Source organism: Bolinopsis microptera, chromosome 3 (genome assembly GCF_026151205.1).
Source record: "Bolinopsis microptera isolate Bmic1 chromosome 3, MBARI_Bmic_1.0, whole genome shotgun sequence".
Lineage (NCBI taxonomy): Eukaryota > Metazoa > Ctenophora > Tentaculata > Lobata > Bolinopsidae > Bolinopsis > Bolinopsis microptera.
The window spans coordinates 5834438-5858021 of record NC_087074.1 but is presented as its reverse complement, the minus strand read 5'-3'; the positions used below and the strand labels follow the sequence as shown (position 1 = coordinate 5858021).

The 23584-nt window shown below is 38.5% G+C and overlaps 2 protein-coding genes across 2 annotated transcripts in view; one reads left to right on the top strand and one right to left on the bottom strand.

Annotated features, from left to right (window-relative positions):
* LOC134812361 (serine-protein kinase ATM-like) overlaps positions 1-23584 on the bottom strand; it is a 52503-nt gene that overhangs the window by 24236 nt on the left and 4683 nt on the right. Inside the window, exons 9-21 of the mRNA XM_063819752.1 lie at positions 18528-18700; positions 18221-18337; positions 17740-17852; positions 17332-17504; positions 14100-14228; positions 13763-13878; positions 13441-13607; positions 13045-13280; positions 6035-6161; positions 5703-5815; positions 4157-4290; positions 383-542; positions 103-219 (exon numbers count right to left, since the gene is read on the bottom strand). Of these exons, the coding sequence (XP_063675822.1) occupies positions 103-219; positions 383-542; positions 4157-4290; positions 5703-5815; positions 6035-6161; positions 13045-13280; positions 13441-13607; positions 13763-13878; positions 14100-14228; positions 17332-17504; positions 17740-17852; positions 18221-18337; positions 18528-18700 (1875 nt within the window). The remainder of the gene's footprint in view (positions 1-102; positions 220-382; positions 543-4156; positions 4291-5702; positions 5816-6034; positions 6162-13044; positions 13281-13440; positions 13608-13762; positions 13879-14099; positions 14229-17331; positions 17505-17739; positions 17853-18220; positions 18338-18527; positions 18701-23584) is intronic.
* Positions 10271-12904, top strand: LOC134812223 (polyunsaturated fatty acid 5-lipoxygenase-like). The gene is made up of 2 exons (XM_063819486.1): positions 10271-12820; positions 12863-12904. Exon 1 carries the CDS (start codon positions 10365-10367, stop codon positions 12615-12617), a length of 2253 nt encoding a protein of 750 aa, XP_063675556.1. The 5' UTR covers positions 10271-10364; the 3' UTR covers positions 12618-12820; positions 12863-12904.

The following is a 23584-nucleotide window of genomic DNA, read 5'->3' as shown; positions in this document are numbered from 1 at the left end:
GCAAATTGTATTTAATTCGATAGGTTTCTCTCAGAGATCTCCAAGGACTTGTCAATGATATGATAATTGATCCATTACATAATGTAATTTGAGTATACTTACATCGTTAGAAAGATGCTTGGAGCCCTTGATGTATTTACAGTCAAGTTGTGCGTTCTTTAGAGCAAACAAGATGGGTAGCACGTGGAAGGGGTGCTCCCTTGCTGTTTTTGTGATCAGCTGTGGAATGCAGTAATCAAATAACAATCTTGTTATTAACTCATACTGGTCAACTGTATATTGTATAATAAATAAATATGTTTCTGTCACACTGCCAACAGGCGAAATTCGCCAAAAGCTCTTTAAAAAAAACAATCGTTTGAAAAAGAAAAAAACAAGCAACCTTTATGACGAGATCGTTAAGGTTCCCGGAAGTTCCGAGTCGAGCAGCTAGTTGGTACATGGGTGGTAGTAACTTGTAGGTCGGAATCTGGGGCACCTCCTCTACTGCCATATCACAGAGCTCCTCTATATTTGCATTGTCAAATAGAAGCGAGCACAGCCTGGGGAAGGGAATGGTTAGAGAAGACAGTGAGGGGTTGGAATTTATACATTTATTGAGTTGAAATCGGACTATAGAATTCACTCTGAAAAGTTGTGTTTGTTTTTCACCAGTATTTGTGGAGTCAAATTGGTGTCGTGAAGAAGCTGCTCATATTTTTTATTTGAATGTTTTTTCGGCTAAAAATGTTACCACTCTATCGTATCATATTATCAAAAAGTAAAAAGTATAGATTGTAGAGCTAAGTTAGCTGCCTTTAGCACCACCTTGTCATTGGTAAGAGCGGAACAATTATTAATTAACCTTCGTTAGATGCTGGTTATTGTTAAGTGCGGGGTTGGAATTTATACATTTATTCATATAGAGTTGAAGTCAGACTTAAGAATTCACTCTTCAGAATCATGACTGTTATTCACCGGCGTTTGGGGAATCATAGTTGGTGCTTGGAAGATACTAATTAAATGTTTTTTTTTACCACTCTCTCGTATCATAACGTAAAAAGTTTTAGCATTACTGCTAGCTGCTGCTGTTTAGTAAGCTATTTTAGTCCCTCAGCTATAATATTGATAATGGCGATGATATTTCCCAACTCTAAGACCTAGATTGTAGAGCTAAGGCCGCTGCCTTTAGCACCACCTTGTCATTGGTAAGAGCGGAACAATTACTAATTAACCTTCGTTAGATGCTGGTTATTATTAAGTGAAGGGTTGGAATTTATACATTTATTGAGTTGAAGTCAGACTATATAATTGACTCTTCAGAATTATGACTGTTATTCACCGGCGTTTGGGGAATCATAGTTGGTGCTTGGAAATACTATTTAAATGTTTTTTTACTACTCTATCGTATCATAACGTAAAATGTTTTAGCAATACTGCTAGCTGCTGCTGTTTAGTAAACTATTTTAGTCCCTCAGCTATAATATTGATAATGGCGATGATATTTCCCAACTCTAAGACCTAGATTGTAGAGCTAAGGCAGCTGCCTTAAGCACCACCTTGTCGTTGGTAAAAGCGGCATAATTATTAATTAACCTGGGTATATTTGCACGTGCATCTTCCCTTATCAACCTGGGTATATTTGCACGTGCATCTTCCCTCTCGTCTGGAGCGGCGTCCGCACGTGCATTAATTATCAACTTTAGAAAGTAATTAAAGTTTTACCTGCGCTATATAACGTTCATCCTGTACTGTAATAACCTTAGTGGATAACTTTAAATATTCAGCTCGCGTTGTGATGACTTGAATTACATGTAAACTGTTAGAAATAGTTAGATGTCTTGATGGGGTCCGAACTCTACGGCGTGAGACTCTACGGCGGGTTAGGGTTAGGGTTAAGGTTAGGGTTAGGGTTAGAAATTCCAGCAGAGACCAGCGTAACCCTTTTTTAGTTGGACATTTTTATTTGACAAACCATTTGGCCTGGCACCGATAAATATTGCTTAAATGACTGTTATTAATAATCATCACATTATTACCGATCAAAAATTGCATGGTGTAAAAATTGTTATCTTCAGCATTCAGCATATCAAAGTGATGACTATCTTTGGAAAAGCGATAGCACGATTTCCATGCAACTGGAACGAAAGTCAGGATCAGGATATGATGTACGATCAAGTAATGAGAGAAGGGAATAACTGGGACGTTTTCCTAAACTATTTCTTCGCTCTACTGTTCATGTGTTGTCTTCTTATCGGAATAGTTATCAATCCTCTCATCATCTTTTACCACTCAAAACAAAACAGGTCATTCGCGAACATTCTATTCCTACTGATAAGCTCGATCGACCAGATAAAAAGCATCTACTTTCCCCTTGTCTTCCTCCCTAGATTACTATCACCACAGGATGATCAAGATTATTACTATATCTTTAGCCCAACCTCAATCCATTGGACTTCCTACTTGAATCATATCTTCACTGCATCGACTGGAATACAGACGGAAATGCTAATCGTCCTTTGTGTAGTTCGATATTTGGCCATAAGACGTCCTTTGACAGCAGCTACAAAACGGAACGTGGCATCTTCATCTGTTCTTCTGATAATTCTCGTTTCTAGAGTGGCATTCATATTATCAAGATATTTTCATGGACCGTTGGGCTACTCCAGAATTTCTGGTTCTGTCACCTCAATAAATATCGAATACATTACGGGCCTTATGCCACTATTAAGTTATATCGTAATTGGCTTGAAGTTTTTATTTTTGTTGATCGGGGGCTTCTTCAGTGGACTTACTATTATTCATCTCAAGAATTCGGACACAGCTGCATCAGATGCTTCAGCAAGAAATATACGGAGAGGAATCGTCGCTATTGTGGCCATGAATGTGTTCAATATTTTGGTCATCCTTTCAATTCTTGGAATGTCCATTATTATTTTTGATGTCGATAGACGTGATCCTGAAGATGTAGGACGAGTAAAGCATACTACAGCTATGGACTTTAGTATATTTACATACATTTACGGAATACCATTGATTCAATCGGCGTTCAACTCAATTTCTTTTCTGATCATCTCGAGCCCATTCAAGGTTTTTGTCAAGAAACGTTTCCCTACAAGAAGGCAAATACAACCTAGTAGAGCTGAACAACAGGAAAACGAAACAAACTTAAACACTTTAGTTGAGACAACCGCCTAATACCAACCTCATAATACCTTAAAGGGGGCCTAATACCGATGCCCAATCTTGATGAAACTTTATATACGAGTTCAGGGGACCACTAGCTACACGTAGAACACATAAATTTAAAATCAGGCTTTTGGGTATGTTAAGGTGATTTGGCCAAATTGGGCTCAAATTGATGTAAATCAAATTTATTGAGACTTAATTTTTCGGCGACTAATTAAAAATTAGACCTAAATTTTAGTAAAGCATATTTGACATGAATATTATTGTACTTACATTGAGCTTACAAATACATTGAGCTTACATTGAGCTTACAAATACATTGATCTTACATTGAGCTTACCAATACATTGAGCTTACATTGAGCTAACAAATACATTGAACTTACATTGAGCTTAAATCGCTTAGACGGGTGCTCATTGCCGAATTAATAGATATCATTTTATTTTACAAATTATTTGTTTTATTTCTTTATTGCAACAAATCATTTAATCAACATGCCTGACGTTAAAGCTTAAAGTGTGACTTTATCGGGGAAAAAAAAACTAGCTAAATAATGGAAAAAAAAACCAAATGAATTGAATGAAAAATAATGAATAATATTTGCGAAATTTGTGACTTAAATTATGGTAATCAACATTTTTGTAGCCAAATTTATTGTGAACTAAATTTATTGGCCTCAAGGTAATCTAAAAAACTTGTTGTACACCATTAATTGTTTTATGCAGTAGCGTGGGCAGACCTACGTTAATAAGACTTTTTTGAAGTATTAATTAAAATACTATAAGTAATTAAAGTAGTAACATTATAACGCAAATTATATTTAGAGAAAGGCTTAATGTTCTCGGCACGGTAAATTTATTTACGATGACTTATTTATTTCATAACTAGAACTCAGAAGCGGTGGCGTAACGAAGGACCCTGCTGACCCCGCTGTGCGGGGGGGGGGGGGGGGGGGGGAGGAGCCACTGCTCGGAAGATATAAATGTACCTGAACACGATGAGATCGTTCTCCAAACTGTAGGAGTTGAGTTTGAGGGAGGAGATGTAGTTTCTAACAGTTATTAACAGGTACTCCACCCTCTCCTCCTTTCTCTTGTCCATCTTGTTCTTGTCTTGCCGCACCTTGGTATTTTAGATAGTTACCAACAGTTACTATAGTTACCAACATTTACTATAGTTACTAGTTACCAACAGTTACTATAGTTACTAGTTACCAACAGTTACTATAGTTACCAACAGTTACTATAGTTACCAACAGTTACTATAGTTACCAGTTACCAACAGTTACTATAGTTACCAACAGTTACTATAGTTACTAGTTACCAACAGTTACTATAGTTACCAACAGTTACTATAGTTACCAACAGTTACTATAGTTACCAGTTACCAACAGTTACTATAGTTACCACTTACCAGCAGATTATTGGCACGGTATTATTGTGTGCAGGAGGAAATTCTTGGGAATGTGATATTGTACTTGTGGCAACTACAGAAAAAGCCGGTTGTAGCCGTGACCAATATTTCGTTATATATAACGAAAAAAGAAAAGAACACCCGTACACATTACCCCAACAGATTTATCGTACAGAACATTACTACTCTCTTGTCTCTATATTTCTTTACACGCCTCGCAAATTCTTCAAGTTCCTGCTATTAACAAATCCTCTCTTTGTCTACAGCGGGTAACCGACACCTCAACTTCAAAACTGGAGCCTCCTGTCGTCACACAATGAAGATGTTGACTTGCCCGGTGTAGATAAGACTGAGAACCTCCTTTATTGCTCCTTATATGGGCATCACGTGTAGATAAGACTGAGAAAGTAGATCGTATGATGACTTATATCGTGACAGTGCTAAAAATCATACCTTCAGAAGGTAGGGCGACATACAATAGCTCGTGTATAAAAGGGCAGCAGCAAGCGGTTATAATTAGTTTGATTTGGTCGAGATACAGATTGAATGCCCATGAAGCTGTCTATACTTATCCTGATCTCGTTTATGTTGCTGGTAGAGGAGATGCAAGCTCAAGGAGGCTACCAAATATGGCAGGCAGCGTACGATAATTGGGTGGAGGAGAACGGGGCCGCTGGTGACGGTGAGGTCAACACGGACTCTGCTTACGACGGGGAGGGTGGGAACAGGTAGTGACATTTCTGATTTCACAAGATCCAGCAATATTGACGAAGACGTACTCGGGTGTTTCCGGGAATGCTGGTGATTTTTTGGTAGTATATTCGTAATGATCAAACGGAAATGATTAGATGGACATTTACATTTTACAATTAAGATACGTTCGAAGGCAGCTTTAAATAATGAATTTTGTAATGATGTTGAATTTCTGATATGTTTTGAAGTTTGCTCTCCTGGCATGCAAATAATTTGCCACTTTTACTGACTCTACTTCTTGAAACAATAAACAATCAGAGGAAATCCTTCCTTGTTACAGAAAATAAATAAAACAACACCATTGTCAAAACAAAAGGAAGCACGCAACATCACGTGACTAGATAACACACCATGTGACCTATAAAAACCTGCATGTGAAACGTGCTGTATTGTTTAGGGTTTCTCTTCTTGTTACCAGTGGTTGTGATTACTGCTAGATCCTTCTCCGTTTTCTCCAGGATCGCCAACTCTGCTTTGTACTCTGAGAATGAGGGTTTATTCAGTTTTAATATATTTATTTATAGTTTGACCGAATACTGCTTCCTTGCTTGTATAATAATTAAATATAAGTAAGCAACTATCAACTTTAAAACACAGAATACACGCATTTCCAGGCTTCTCCTCAGCAGATTTAGCGGTAATTCTAGTAACTAGTACCCAGTGACCTGTACAAATATATCAATTTGTATTTGTTGCCTACCTGTTGAGTTAAAGTATTGATCCTGTATTTTGAATTGCTCGTCAGCAAATAAAGCAAGTTTGAGGTGCGCGTTACCAAGAGTAGCTTTATCAGAATCTCCTTCTTCCTGACACCACCGCACCGCCTCCTGGGAGTGGGACACAAGGTTAAACCTTCTGGGACACAAGGTTAAACCTCCTGGGACACAAGGTTAAACCTCCTGGGACACAAGGTTAAACCTCCTGGGACACAAGGTTAAACCTCCTGGGACACAAGGTTAAACCTCCTGGGACACAAGGTTAAACCTCCTGGGACACAAGGTTAAACCTCCTGGGACACAAGGTTAAACCTCCTGGGACACAAGGTTAAACCTCCTGGGACACAAGGTTAAACCTCCTGGGACACAAGGTTAAACCTCCTGGGACACAAGGTTAAACCTCCTGGGACACAAGGTTAAACCTCCTGGGACACAAGGTTAAACCTCCTGGGACACAAGGTTAAACCTCCTGGGACACAAGGTTAAACCTCCTGGGACACAAGGTTAAACCTCCTGGGACACAAGGTTAAACCTCCTGCCTGGGACACAAGGTTAAACCTCCTGGGACACAAGGTTAAACCTCCTGGGACACAAGGTTAAACCTCCTGGGACACAAGGTTAAACCTCCTGGGACACAAGGTTAAACCTCCTGGGACACAAGGTTAAACCTCCTGGGACACAAGGTTAAACCTCCTGGGACACAAGGTTAAACCTCCTGGGACACAAGGTTAAACCTCCTGGGACACAAGGTTAAACCTCCTGGGACACAAGATTAAACTTCCTGGGACACAAGGTTAAACCTCCTGGGACACAAGGTTAAACCTCCTGGGACACAAGATTAAACCTCCTGGGACACAAGATTAAACCTCCTGGGACACAAGGTTGAAAAAAAGGTCTACAAGGTTAAATGGGGAACCGCACTGCCTCCTGGGATAAATGATCGTAAAATTGGAGTTGTGTACATTATAAGGCAGAGAGAGGTGCAGTGAAGTGGGTCCTCATTGTCCCAGGGACGTGTCACGTGGGTCGTGTCACGTGGGTTCCCATTGTCTCGCACCAATATAAAAGTTAATTGCGCAACTGTTTCATTGAAGAAAATTGGTAGAACAGCACACAGTAGTTATAGCGTAGGTATAGTAATTACAGTACAGCAATTATAAAGAACGTAAGTTCTTCTTTAATTGGGGGCTTTTGATGGTTTTATCTTCCATGCGGCCAATTAGATTTTCACTTTGTTTCTACAAATCCTTGGTAATTCCTGAAATATTTGAAGGATTTCTCATTCTGTGGTTCACACCCTTTGCCATTCTCTGTGCTATTAGGTGCAATCTTTAGCACATGATGAATTATTTTATGTTAAATCTGCTATCTGTCGCAGTAATTGGATATCAAGCTCAAATATTATAAACTATTAACTATTAAATAGTTGAAGGTAAATACATAATATTACTAGATTGTCTGCAGTCTCAATGAATTTCGAAAAACCACCGCATCTTTTTTGAAACTCTGGTTAAAATCGACACTTCAAAACATCATGCTGACAGCCAATAGAAAGTTTCATAAACTATTGGAAATTTGCTATCAATACCTGCTTGCTACATTTTTTTACCATGTATATAATCTAAAATTGACGAATAGTTTGAACATTGAAGATGTCCACTTGTCCAGTTTAGTTTCTCTCGTATTAAATGAAAAAGTTGTAAGTTTTAGATAAATTTATTGTTACATTTATGAAAGAAACGAACATATGTATTATGTCAAATAATTTTTGGTACACCACATATGGAACCCATGACGGCATCCTACATACCAATACATAACTAGATCGACGTACGAAACATATATTATATACATATATGATTGTGTTTATTTCATTATGTTTATTTCAAAGCTAAACGTAGCTGTAACCTTACGCTTATACAATGTAAGTGTAACATAGATCATTGTCGTCCATGAAACTACTCGTTTGCCCACCGATCTGATTGTCTACATTGTTAAGATTCTTCTGCACACTTTCAGGAAAACTAGAGACTAGAACAACGGTCATTAGTTCTATCAGTAATCAGTACTATCACTAATTATATTGTGTCTATTTATATAATATGAGCGCGTGTATTTGTGTACTCAGTGAAGGCTTACAGCTAGGTTTTGCTTTCTAGTTAGGAAACTTAATCTAATCCGTTGATCGCAGAGTTTGACTGTGTTATTGTTTACTACGTGCTTTTATTCGTAAGCATGTATAGTGTATAGGGGGGGGGGTCCAAGGGGAACTTTGGGGAGTTTTGGGGAACTTTTTTTTGGGGAACTTCAGGAAACCTGGGGGACTTTCCCAAAGTTCCCCAAAAAATTATCAATGAAACAAATAATTTTGGGGAATTTTGGGGAACTTTTTTTTGGGGAACTTCAGAAAGTTCCCCAAAATTCCCCAAAGTTCCCCAAAAAAATTATAATGCCAAACAAATTATCATGCTGCAAGTATCAACAAGTAAGTTAAGATTATACCTTATAATAACATACATGTTAACATTAATGGGTATTAATGTATATTAGAGAAATTTTGAATAATTTTGAATAATTTTAAATAATTTTGAATAAATTTGGGGAATTTTGGGGAACTTTGGGGAGTTTTTTTTTGGGGAACTTCAGAAATCTTGGGGGACTTTCCCAAAGTTCCCCAAAGTTCCCCTTGGACCCCCCCCCCTGTATAACTATATAATGCATGTGTTTGTATGTCTAACGTTAGTATATTATTGGAGTTATTTTCATCACTGAATTCGCTGGATTTGCTCCAAATGATATTATTTTTGGAACTTATACACACATTACAGATCATATAAATCAGTTCTTAGTCTTTACTTGGGATGAAATGAGATCCTATTATTTTAAAAATGTTGTATGTTTTGCCAGTATTTTCGTTCCTCCTCTCTCTTTGATTTTGAAACTAAAGATGAGTATAAGGCACACACTGCGGCTGCACGACGGCCAGGCCCCCTCATTATTCGGGGTCCCACGGAGATCAGATCATGACACCAATTAGTGACGTATGATTAGTGATGTGATCCATCAGTAGAATTTAATTGACCTAGAAATGGGCTAGATACAGAGTAGAGTTCACATGTCGACTCTGTTCACATAATATTATTAGTTAAATTGTGTTAATACTTTACCATACTACACGTAATAAAACAAATAAACCCTGTTTACAATGAGATAACATCACATGATCGAATCACGTGTTTTGATAACAAAGCTAGAGACTAAGGGGTATGGAGCACACTGCTTTTCATGTGTTTTATAGACTGACCATTAGTTCTTTTACACAGATTGTACTACTAGTCTTAACTATAATTATAAAGATTATCTTTTGTGGGGACCGAGGGCTCGTCGTCCGAGTATAAAGCTGACACTCCTGATCACTACGTTCATAGAAATATTTCCTTTACCCTCATGAGATGTTGTCTGTATATATTGTCTTAACAATTGATCAATGTTCTCATTGTTCCAAATCTCATGATTCAATTTCACTTAACAAATTAACTCCTAACTAACCTTATGCCTAACTTACCTTATGCCTAACACGCATTTCACATTATTTTATTTCCTCATCTTTGCCTTTGTTGATTGTTCATCTTCTCGCACAATTCCTTAAGTCGGTGAGTCATCGTCATGTGAATGTTTGCATAATGATCATTATGATCATTATGAGCCTAACATATTTTTTCCGGTTTACTTGCTACACGTTGCGATCAAAAGGGTGTGTCAACGATTTACTTTACTGAAGCCCGTACCCGTTAGTAGTACCTACCTCTCGATATACGATTTTGGAATCGAAGCTTCCCCCTTGTAATGCGACCACTTATGTGATATACGAGTCAAGCGGTCAGATCTTAAAGATCATGTTTACTTCTTAATGCAATGCCATGATGTACAGAGTTGACATGTGAACTCTACCCTGTATCTAGCCCATTTTTAGGTCAGTTAAATTCTACTGATGGATCACATCACTAATTATACGTCACTAATTGGTGATATGATCTGATCTACGTGGGACCCCTAATAATAAGGGGGCCTGGTCGTCGGCCTCTCCACACTGCACACATGGTAAATTTTAATTACGTATATTGCGCTCAATTTTACCTATTTTATCGGACTTTTTTTGAAAGGACATTAATTGGACGCTGGAGGCCCTAGCGTTCATTTTATATTGGTGGACAGATATTAGGAATATCATCAAAAGCTAGGCGGAAAGAAAGCTCTGTTAAACTTCATTTTTCGAAATATTTATCCGTCACATCTCTTCTAGATTATCCAAACATGACGATATCCGAAGCACCCGAGGTTTTGGAAGAAATCTGCTACACATTTATAATCCAGACTGGATCCAACATTCCATCCAAAACCAAGACGCAGAAGTGGAGTGACGGGACCATGATCCTAAACATCAACCCTGGGTCAGACAACCAATCCCCTCCTATCAAGGTAAAAGAATGCTTCCCCATGGAGACCGAAGGAGCGGTGACAGTAGATTTTTGGCTTCCTGCCACAGTCGGAGTCCCCAAGCTTCTGAAGGTGGACCTGGAATCCAACAAGTTGGAGATAATAAAAGACGCGCTATTTGTGCGGCAGATCACAGTCACGTACAACAGACACCCATACCGGTTTCCTATAAAGAACTATGTGTACCCACACAATCCTATGAGAGGGAATCCAACTGTAGCTGAGATGGGGTGCCCGCCCCATTTTCTAGTTAGAGAGGGAGCTGGAACTCTTAAACACCTTGAAACGGAGGAGTTCATTATAAACGCAAGAGAGGAGGACCTGGAGACGATACAGTCAATGGTTGATTGGTATCATCCTAAAAAGGCTCGGCCAGGATTCCTGCTCCCAGGATTCTTTGGGACGATGAACTATTCAAAGTTGCCTCGCTTCTTACAGTTCAGGGAGGCGCAAATGGAGGCGTTCGAGGAATTGAGAAAACCAGTGAGGGAAGAAGTGAGAAATAATGTTGTACATAACATGAAAGATAAGCTTCTGGGCACCTATAAAGAGGAATGGTTTCCTTCATTTGAGCATTACGCTGAATTCGTGAAGGAAACGGCCGCTGGGATGGGATGGGCAAAGGAAACTGTATTCGAGACGATGAAACTCGCTAAGATATTTCGATCTGACGAGGAATTCGGAAGACAAATGTTAGTGAGTCCTAATGGACTCCAGATAAGAAAAGTCACATCATTAGATAAGCGGTGGGCTGACAGAACTGTTCCTGAATATGCGCTGGAAGGGAAATCTGTGCAGGAGGTTATAGAAGAGGGTCACTTGTTCGAAATTTTGAACGATGACCTGTTGGGGGTACCTCATGGTGGGTCAAGAAGCAAGGAATTGACAGGAACCAAGCAAACATGGTATGTTGTGCTCGCAGATTGTCTTTTCTATCAGACAAGCGAAGGGAAGATAGTGCCAGTCCTGATTCGTCTTGAAAACAGGAATGACAAGGAACCAGCTACTTTCTGGGCACCTCCTAGCCCTGAAATAACCGACTTGGAGCATCCAAAACATCTTTCCTGGCTCTACGCCAAAATGTGGTTTCGATGTGCTGATGCTAACGTTCAGACTTTCAGCAAACACTTCGCCCGAGCACATGCCACCAATGAGATGTTTGCTGTTGCGATTTATCGGAATTTACCCAATGCTCACCCAATGTTCCGGTTACTTCAGCCCCACATCCAGGGAATAATCCCCATCAACGTGCAAGCGAGGAACGTCCTGATAAACCCAGGCAAGAACGTGGTATCCATGTATCTGTCAGGTGGGGATGGGTTAGCGGTGGTTCTCACCAACTATTACAAACGGTTCACTTACCAGAACCTTGTGCTGCCTGATGAAATCAAAAGCAGGGGCGTGGAGGATATTCCTGATTATCTCTTTAGGGATGATATTCTCTATTATTGGGAAGTAATCGGTAATTATACAAGGAAAATGGTTGATCTTGCGTATCCCAGTGAAGAGGATGTTGCCAAAGATTCTGAGCTGCAAAATGTTTTCAAAGACGTGGTTGACTTTGGATTGCGCGGATTTGAAGATGGTGCTGGATTCCCAAAGGTGATATCGGGCAAAGAAAAGCTGATAGAATACCTGACCGCCATCATCATCAACATTTCTGTTTTCCACTCAGCCGTCAACTTCCAAACCTTCACGAGCTACGCCTTCACCCCTAATGCTCCGACCTACCTTTCTTCTCCTCCACCGAAACAAGACCAGCAGATTACAAAGGAGGAGATATTGAAATCGTTGCCGGTGAAAGAAGTCTCCTTCATAACCATGGCAGTGTGTCTAGTGCTGGGCAGTTACTCTCCCATAGAGAGGCTTTACCTGGGTTCACCCTCCGAGAACAAGCTGGGGATATTCGGAGAGAACATGGCGGTAGCTCCTGAACAGGAAGACTTTATTCACGAGCTGGTGGAGGATATGCGGCGTCTCAAACGCAAGATTGATGCTCGGAATGTTGGACGGTATTTGAAGTACGATGTGATGAGTCCGGTCAACACTCCAATAACAACTCAAATATAGCAGGATATCTTGTAAATATGATTAGATAAGAGTGACTAGAATGATAGAAAGACATCTTTTTAATTACAATTATAATGCGATGAGAGTTACTTGTGGTATTCAAGTAGTGCTTTGACTAGTACTTAGTAGTGAGTGTAAATTTGTTCACGTGATTTCTGTTGTCCACATTAACGTTTTTAAGCTGAGACTTTCATGTTTTTAATGTTTTATGTTATGCTTTAATTTTGTTTATTGCACTGTTTCAGACCCTTAAATTTTCAAATTTGCGTGAATCAAAATGATTGCTCTGTGAGTGTTTTGTTTGTTTTCACATCCTATTTGAGCTGCTCATAAAAATAAGAAGCAAACCTTATAATGTAACGTATTACATATTATGTGCTATCAGATGTTTTAAAAGTCAAAACTAGGTGAAAAGAAACCAACAAACCTCAAGGTATTTGCCCATGATATCACTTGGAAACTCAGTATTGGTTTCCGTCAGCCAGTCAGCCTTGGTTATGAGAAGCTCGTGTCTGTTAGGTATGATTCCAGCACTGCTCTTACTATCGAGGAGGGTGTTGAGATGCCGCAGTGCGACACGGCGCTCCCCTGCCGCCCACTCTAGTTTACACTGTTCACTCTGTAGAACTAGACTCTGTTGGGCGGACAGGTCTTCCGCCATTCCTGCAGTGGATACGTATTTAGTCATTAGTGTTGTTGTGATATTATATTAAAAACCTCGATTAGAAAATTAGAAAATTAGAAAATTATCAACTTATCATTAACCGAAATTCGCAGAATCCTTCTATATTCTATAAAAAGGGGCATATAGCTATGATCTTACCTTGTCTGAGGTAGCGAGTTGCGGGGTAGAACTCACAGCTGCGCCGCGCAGCACGTGCACAATCCAGCAACACGTTAACATTGTTATCTCCTGTAACTCCAGTCAGAACTGATCTGCACTTGTACAGGACCTCCCACTTCGAGTAGTCAAAACTCGACCTCATTGGCCTAGAGATTTTACTCGTGAAAAACCGGGTTTTAAATAGTTTAACATTTTGAAGAGAGATCTTTCATATTCAATCTCCATATTATTTTGATTGATTGATGGTGCCAAATTCCAAAATCTAAGCAAACAATCTATAAATATCAAAATGAGTTGTTACCTAGTTTGCTTGTTGATAGCACTAGAGATCTCGTTGAGCAGCTGAATAAAGACAAAGTGATCATGAGGGTTGAGGTCTCTGCTATCTCTCTGGGCTCTCTCCACGTGCAATGCTGCCTGAAAGTGAATGAAATCGAAACTTTGTTTTGTCAAAATTGTTAGCAAATGAATGGTGTTTGCAATGAAGTCCAGGTAGCCAGTCTTTATCTGTGTAACAGACACAATTAATCCAGAAATCAGTTTTTCTATTTTGCGGCTTCAGAAACTATTTTGCGGCTCCAGAAACTTGGTGACCTTGTGTTCCTGGAAGTAAAATAAAAACCACAAAACCAACTAACCGTCTCCAAAGACTGAGTCTTGAGTCCGAGCAGGGAACTGTAGATGTTACCATGGAGACCGTGTTCCGTTGTCAGGGTGAGGTCCCACACAGAGTTTCTCCACGCAGACTCGTAGTGATCCTCAGTAACCTGCCAGATGGAAGTAAGTTTAATACTCCAATAATTATAGAGTATTATTTCCAAGAATGTAAAAACTGTGTATAAGAATATCACACAAGAGGGCGTGGCCAAAAAGGCGAAATTTTTGGGCTCCCAAGTTCTCCCAAGTTGTGTGTATAAGCTACATGCCGGGTCCTTAGCATAGGATCACACAGTCCAATGGCATGAGGTACACGAAATACCTTACAAGACATTTTTATAACGTACGAAATGCGACGGTTTTCCCGAAATTTCGCCATATTTTCGGACCGCCAAAATTTCGGTCGTCGTAATAGAATCCGTCGCATTATTTTTAGCTTATTCCAATAATTGTGGCTTCATCGATTCATTTTGTTCTTGAAAAGTTAGTGATATGATGGTGGGACAAATAAACACAATATTCCTTGATGAATTTAATGTCAAGTAATACGTTTTAAATTTACAATAAATTACATTTATGTGCTAACATAAACGTCTTATAAGAGACTAAGTCAAGATAAACAATTTAATACCAAACTCAATAAGTGAAACTGAAAGAGTCGAGCCGGACCCCTTAGAGGAAGATGAAGAAATCGATTTATAAGTTTCATTTTGTTTCAACATGATTTTACCGATTTTTAGAAAAGTTTGAATTTCCTTTAGCTTTGTGTCAGAAAACAAAATGATGAAAAATACCCTTATTTTCTGTGACGTCCGAAATGTGACAAAAATGTCTTGTAAGGTAGGAAATTTCAAAACTTTTAGGATACATTTTCTAATTTTCTGACACCTAGCGACCAGCAGTCGGAAATTTAAAACTTTTCAGTAAAATTGTAATTCTCCTGTTTGCCACTCGGTTCGGTCTGGCAAACTGGAAAATGGATATCCGACCGTTTTCGGTCACGGTACTAGTTGCGGATTAATTAGTCACGTGGTCATTACAGCATACTCTATAATCTATATCTATAAAACAGGCGCCACGACAGCCCCTCCCCGGTCTCTAACTTACAATGGAGTCTGAGGTCAGCTAAGCAACAACTTGTAGGGACCAATTGTCTCGATCAGCTCCCATTAAGAGTAAATCTTACATTGTTGAACAGCATGAGCATTTCAATACGTTCTCAAGTACGTAAAGGATCGTCGCTTGAGATCGGGATTTCAAAAGATAATAAAGAAAGGGAACTAAGCTTTTGTGTCATGTTAATGGCCTACTCGCACGAGATAAGAATAGCACAAGATAAGAATAGCACGAGATAAGAATAGCTCGTAATCATGCTATTTGACACCTTTGAGTCTTACCACAGCCCACAGCTTTTCTTGCAAGATATTCGTTGTTGTGATATTCGCGAGATATTCGTTGTTGTGTTAACGCGCAACTCTTGACTAACGATTACTACTGGTTACTACTCTGATTTCTCTTGTACAAAACAACCTATTGAAAAGTAGGACTGTTATATGAGATGTGTTTTAATAACGAGGCACTGATTAGGAGTACGGCTGAGGACATCCTTAACAGGAAGATGAACAGACGACCAATCACAAGACGACAGTGTACATAGGTGCAGATTTCGTTTTGAGGTGAACTTTTAAGTTCCCGAGAAATTTTCTTAAGTTTGCTTTTTTTTCCTCCTCGGGCACATTCGTAACCTACAGGCCAGGTAAACCTAAACTACATATTATATTGACCGTTATGTACGTCGGTATCTGTTGAGGAGCCAAATCATCTGAAAAGCTCTAAACCTATATTTTGCTCAGGCACGTAGCCAGGATTTTTCTTTGGGGGGGGGGGGGGGGGGGGGGGGGGCTGTCGGCGAGCGAAGCTGCAAGCTGTGGCAGGGGACTGGGGGCGCGGACCCCATTGGCGGGGGCTAGGGGGGCGCAGCCCCCCGGAAAAATTTTGCGAAATAGGGTGTTTTAGGCTAAATTGAAAGTTTAATGAATTTACAAAAATGTATGGTTTGGCATAATCATTGCCTACAATCCTGACCTGAGTAATTTACCCCTTTGAGACTTTATTTTGGGTTGAAAATTGAGTTTATCGAGAGGAAGTGAAAAATCTCTGGTTCAAATTTGGATTTGAAGCCATGTTTAATTTTTTCTGTTGAGGTCAATTTTTTGCGCAGAAAGCGTTCGATTTTAGGGAAAAAAATTTTGCTTTTAATTTTTATGGTACCGACGGCACCTGAAATCGACGAAATCTGCAGGGGTGACAGTTTATTACTCATAGCATCTCTCCAACCCTTTCTCAGTTCTTAACCAACTCTCTCTTGCTTCAACAGCTTCGAAGCTCCTGGAGGAATACATCAACGGAGACACAGTTCATCATTATTGAAATTACACCTACATACTACGTAGTTGTTATCTTGGGAGTAATAAGCGCTAGCTTATCTCAAGAAACTACATAAATAATAACATTATTGCTGATACTGCACCTACATTGCTCACCAGATAAACTGATCAAAACTCCAGTTCAGCGCTGCTCAGTCTGTAAGTCCTCGTAAGATTTAGGATTTATTTTTTGTTGGAAATATTTAGTTTGTATGACTCAGTTCCAAGTTAATGTACATTATCCACCTCCTTTATTAACTGTGAAACGGTTTATCTAACTATCTAAAGTCTAAACGTGTTATTTTATGTAGTCGACCACTGTTTATAGTCATTACTGAAATACTCCAGCATCTAATTTTAACTATCAGCTGTTATTTAACGGGATTTATTGGATAAGAATATCGTTAGAACTTAAAAAAGCTAACTGAACTAAATTAAACTAAATACTTCTTTCAGAACGATCAACGTGGATACTAGTAGTACGTGGCGTACCCCCGGAAATTCCCATCCCACTAGAATCTACCCCACTGAAGATTTTCTTCAACGATTAGAACGATTCCTCTGCCCCAATTGTTCCCTCATGAGGAATCGAGTCCACGAGCACTGGTTACTGTGTTGCAATCCTGTGTTGACAGCTTAAAGATTCACCAGATACACTGTGCTCTACACAGCTGATGAGTGATGAACATGGAGGAGTTCTGTTACACGGACTGGAGCAGGGGTAGATTACAGTATGGAGGGTATAGTAAAGAGGGGGGGGGGGGTGTACTGACTCTCTAAAACGTACCGGAGATTGAGAGGAGAGGAGGGTGGGCAGCAGTATGGAGGGTGTAGTGTGTTTCACAGCAGTCAGCAGATGTGTCCTGTCTCCAGTTAGGTCACTGAAAGTTATTAGATCGTACCATCGGTGTTGGTAGGAGTAAATCTTTAGTTTAGAGGACTCAGTGTTGCACTGCGTACCTGGGGGAGTCTCGGGGTTATTAATTAATTAATTAATTAGGTAGTCACTTTGAACTTGAAGTTTGGCTGAAAACTAAAAACTATGCATCACAATGCTTTAAGTGCGATAAATTATAAAGCTGATTGATTCTGCTGGATTTTGGTATTTACTATATTCCCAACTAAACGTAAATAATGAAATGATATCATATTTAACAATAAAAACATTGCATATTTTATTTTGTTAATCACAAACCATAAATAGCGTCGCTACACTTCAGATTTAGGTAAATCTCCAGCAGTAATTCCTGAGTATCGGCGTTTGAAGAGAGGCCCTGAGATCTGGTCAGCTGCTTTGCATCGTCCAGTCTACAAAATAAAATATAGTGTTAACTAAATTTGATCGGAAAATCAAGACAATTTCAGCTGTTTCCTCAGAAAAAATCACTAATAGGATAACTTTGATAAGCAGCTAGGTTGTTCTCACTAGTCACCATCCAACAGCTTTTAAAACAGTGTGACTGATGATTATAGTTCACAAGAAAGGAGCGGTGGAATTAAGTTACTATGTTCATCTGTTTCCTCAGAAAAAACGACTTACTAAAAGGATAACTTGATAAGCAGCTATCATAACTGGTCACCCAACCATTCAACAGTGGTTCACAAAAAATCTCATAATGATTATAATGTTCTACTTTATTATTTAATCACAAGTATAGACATGTTAAAAGACTTACTCCTCCACGTGTAGTTCCAGATAGAGAAGAGCACTGGTGTACTGGCACAGCTTAATAGCTGCTTTACACATATCCAACCAGTCTAGTTCCAGCCATGAGAAGTTATTGTACCGGACCCTGGTGAAGATATGTTGAGATGCTATCTTAAATAGATCAGTAAATTAGTCGGATATCATGACTCCAATATCAGTGCAAAGAAATGGTGTTTAGTTTTAAATCCTGGATGAAACCAAAAATATTTCAAAGCAAAGATAGCCAGTCAACTGTCAATATTCAATAATATATAAAACTGTATGTACTATTGTACCCTGATTTATCGATGGGTTTGTTGGAAAGGAACTGTGTACTCTGAAGATGTTTAATACGGGGGTGTTCCACTACTTCTCCCATAAAAAGAGAAGATAGCAGGGGTTTGTAGTCGGGGAATGAGGAGATCAGATCGTGTAGTACCGGTCCTAGCACTTTCTCTAGTAACTCCGGCTAAGGAACATTGTGCAGTTAGAATGTAGTTAATAGTTAGGGACAGAGGAATTTAATTCTCCCTTTGAATCAATCAAGCTAGATGATTTGTTGTAAATACTGAGATCAAACTATCAATTTACAGGCTATCGTCAAACATGTTGCAAGGCGTCATCTTCAGTGACATAAGCCTAAAAATTGTAAAAAGTTAGTAAAACCCAAAATTCCTTTAAAAATCTGAACACTCTTAAAACGGTTATAATAATAGTTCGGGAATGTAATTTAACATTTTATCGTTCTTCACATTCTTTAATAAAACTTCTATAAATAGGTATCAGTTGATGGAAGTCAGGTAGAAAGGGGGAGGAAAGCCGCAAGGGCCAGGGGGTTTAGAAAGTTAATAATTACATAAAATTGAGGACGAGTGAATGTGAAGTTGGAGGTTATTTTCAGTGCAACTTTGCTAAAAATTGGACCGTGAGACATGTGCGAATTGTTATTTGTGACGTCACATCTACACAAAATAATGTTATTGTCCGAGTTGAATAACTTGAATGAACTTGGAATGTAATCCACTCATCAAGAGGAATAGTATGTGTTTACACACGTTATTAATTTACAAACCTCATTAAGTTACAGGATAAAGGACATACTACATTAATTTAGTCTGCGTGATGAGAGTGTACCGATATATTATTATGTTCACAATCTACTGGTGATTTCACTGTTTTCTGTTGTTTATGCCCCATTTTGTAAATTAACAATTATACATATTTTCTTGATAATCTAAATGTCATTAATCGCCTGCACTTAAGTGATAACTTGAAATGCAGATCATAAAGTTTTTATCATAATTTTGTTCTTGAAAAATCATGTTGCTGTAAATAGAGTAAATATCGTTATTTAAAATTAGAACACTTTCCAGTATAAACGAATGAACAGGATGGCTCCGCTAGTTACTTGTATTCAAGTACCAATGAACTTTGGGTTGGAATATCTCATCTCCCCATCCCATGGCAACCTGAAGTTTCTTTTGAAAGATGAAGTACGTCTTGCAAACTCAGCAATTATGTCCTTCAATAGTCCTATTATTAAAAAGATAACAGTAGAACTTTTTCAGACAGAAATTGAAGTTAAAGAATTCTCTGAAAGCGCAGTACAATGTTTCCTAGAAGCCTCATATTCTGGTACTTTGAAAGATATCTCAAAACTCAACTTCAGAGATCTCAACAAAATAGTCCATGCTTTTGAGGTAAACTGGTTGATAGAAAAGTGCTTTGAGTACTTTCAGGAATTGACGGAGTCCGTAAGAGAGGATAATTTTGACGAGCAGTTATTCTTATTTGATGAAGCCATGTATACTCAGGAGAAATTGAAAAAGAGAACTTTCATAGATTTGGTTATCAAGAAATTTACATCTTTTGCAAACTGCACACAGTATTTTGTGACAAAATACCTCAGCGATTTCTCATCCTGTTCTACAAAGAATCTTGATGTGATAATGGAACTTACTGATGATCAGGAGCATGTTCTTGTGGAAGCTCTTATCAACAACTTGGAAAGGACTGAAAATATTCTTGGTCAGACCAGCAGATGCATACTCCAGAGGTTGACCTATAAAGATTGTTCTTCTACTTACGAGACTGTCTATCAACGACTGTTCGAGAAGCTGGCAGAACTGGAAACCCCGACAACTGAGGACTTCAGGTTAATTATGAGGGCTCTCCAACAATACAATAAAGCCCAGAAGGAAATAAAAGATTCCACTTCATCATTCGCAGCTCTGTCAAACTTGTTTCTTGATTATCAGCAGCACAAGAACATAAACGATCTTGATGAGCTGACAACCTTTTTGATAGAATCTCCAATGGTTAGAAACAGCTACATTTTCTTTGATGCTGTTCTTAATTGGCTTTGTGAGAAAAGAATTGATATAAGTACACCTTTCGTATCCATCAGAGACGAACTTATTGAAAAATTCGCTCATACAATGCAGAGCAGAGGATGGAAACCTCTAGAGCTCGTATACATGAAGCAAAAACATGGACTATACCTTGGTGGCCTGGTTGATAAAATACAAAATAAAGCCAGCATGGTATCTGAAAACTGCTCAAATCGCATACCATCTAAATCTGAATACTCTCCAGAAGAACTATTTGCACGAGATCATGACATCAAGTTTAGATTCAAACAGGCCTCTATAACAAACTGCAGCAAGGAAGGGGATTGTGGGTTTATACTGCGAGTAACAGCTGCAACAGGGAAAAACGATGATTCGTTTAACATACAACTAGTTACAGTTCCTAACCTATATCCTGATGATATACATTTTCACAGAGAATCCCACATGCTAGCTGATAATATTCACTTTACTATTGATATTACCTTAGACGGCACAACCTATCCTAGCAAGCAGATAACGTGGCATGGTAGACCTTGTCTAGATATAACTGACAAATACTGGCATTGGGACAGACGTTGTTTCTGGAAACATGGAGAAACAACCCGGTCTGAGAGTATGGGAGATCCCTTCAAGTGGGAATACTGTTACGGTTCAGCTGTAAAGATAAGACCTGTCGTGTACATTGTATAAGCTGGGGTAATGAGAAGATTCTAGCTAGAAAGTGCTCTGTAACTCTTATAGATGGTAATGATAAGAACAGTTGAAATTCAACTGAAATTCAACTGTTCAACTGAGTTGAATGTTCTGTTTTCAAATATATCATACATCGGGACAGTAATTTCTTTATTTTCATGTTTAAATGTAATTTAAATATTTACGTTAAAAACTGTTATATTAGTTTGATCGCAAAGTTTTCTTTAAACGTTTGATTTTCTAGATTAAAATTAACTTATCGTGTATTATGAGGCATATTAAGTATAGAATTTGTATCTTATCAGACTGTAATATTTTTTTAATGTAAGATAAAAACTTTTGTTATAAAATGAATTTCGTAACCTTTGTGATGAAGAAAATTAGAGAAAGCTGAATACAGCAAGAAGTGCAGCCCTATGTAAGTATGTATTGGGGAAAGACTAAATACCAACGCCAATATAAGCCAATATAAGGGACCCACCCAGTAACTACCACGGTAAGCAGTGTTTTCAGCAATATACCCAGTTATCTGAGTTAAAAACACGCTCTTAAGATCTTATCTAAATCACTATAAATAGGACCTGGGAGGTGGAATTTGATATTTGATATTACAGCCAAGCTGTTATGTGAGATAAATATTTTTTAAATGTTTCGCATTGTTGAGCCCCTGTCATGAAATGTAACACAACGGAAATGTGATTGGCGACTGGCTGGTTTTAAGGTTTAATTTAAGGGATTTTAATTAATTGTAACATTAAAATGAAGACGAGTGAAAGTAAATGGAAGTCTGAGGTTATTTTCAGTGTGACTCGGTTATAAATTGAATCATGGCGCTTGTGCGACTTGTTATTTGAAACGTAAAATGGTGACCTAACCTCATAAACCTGATAAGGAGCCCACAGCACTGATTTAATTTGCGTGATGATAGTGTACCGAAATATTATGTTTGAAATCAAGTGATGGTTTCCTTGTTTTATGTTGTTTTCGTACCATTTTTCACCCGTATAAGATTTTGTGAGGATTTTCTAAACGTCAATAATCGCCTGCACTTAAGATGTGATGCAGATAACGTTTCTCTAACCACAAGCCAGCTATTTTATTGTAAGGTTTTGAAACTGGGCAAATTCTGATTTAAGACTGTTTGTTGCTTATAATAGAGTAAATATCGTTATCTTAAATTTGAACACTTTCCAGTATAAACGAATGAACAGGATGGTATCGCTAGTTCCTTGTATTCAAGTACCAATGAACTTTGGGTTGGAATATCTCGGCTCCGCCTCCCATGACAACCTGAAGTTTCTTTTGAAAGATGAAGCTCTTCTTGCAAACTCAGCAATAATGTCCTTCAATAGCTCTATTATTAAAAAAATAACAGTAGAACTTAATCAAACAGAAATTGAAGTTAAAGAATTCTCTAAAAGCGCAGTACAATGTTTCCTAGAAGGCTCATATTCTGGTACTTTGAAAGATATCTCAAAACTCAACTTCAGAGATCTCAACAAAATAGTCCACGTTTTTTAGGTTAACTGGTTGATAGAAAGGTGTTTTGAATACTTTCAAGAATTGACAGAGTCCATAAGAGAGGATAATTTTGACGAGCAGTTATTCTTGTTTGATGAGGCCATGTATACTCTGGAGAAATTGAAAAAGAGAACTTTCATAGATGTGGTAATCAAGAAATTTACATCCTCTGCAATCTGCACACAGTATTTTGTGATAAAATACCTCAGCGATTTCTCATCCTGTTCTGCAAAGTATCTTGATGTGATAATGGAACTTATTCCTAATCAGGAGCATGTTCTTGTGGAAGCTCTTATCAACAACTTGGAAAGAACTGACAATACTCTTGGTCAAACCAGCAGATGCATACTCCAGAGGTTGACCTATAAAGATTGCTATTCTACTTACGAGACTGTCTATCAACGACTGTTCGAGAAGCTGGCAGAACTGAAAACTCCCACAACTGAGCACTTCAGGCTCGTCGTGAGGGCTCTCCAACAATATAATAAAGCCCTGATGCAGAAGGAAATTAAAGATACCATGTCAGACGCAGCTTTGCCAAACTTGTTTGTTGATTTTCAGCAGCTCAATAACATAAACGATCTTGATGAGCTGACAACCTTTTTGATACAGTCTCCAATGGTTAGAAACAGCTACATTTTCTTTGATGCTGTTTATAATTGGCTTTTTGAGAAAAGGATTGATATAAATGCACCTTTTGTATCCATCAGGGACGAATTTATTGAAAAATTCGCTCATACAATGCAGAGCAGAGGATGGAAACCTCTAGAACTCGCATACATGAGGCA

Coding starts and splice junctions, on each gene's coding strand:
- LOC134812223 (XM_063819486.1), top strand. CDS start 10,365: ATGACGATATCCGAAGCACCCGAGGTTTTGGAAGAAATCTGCTACACA.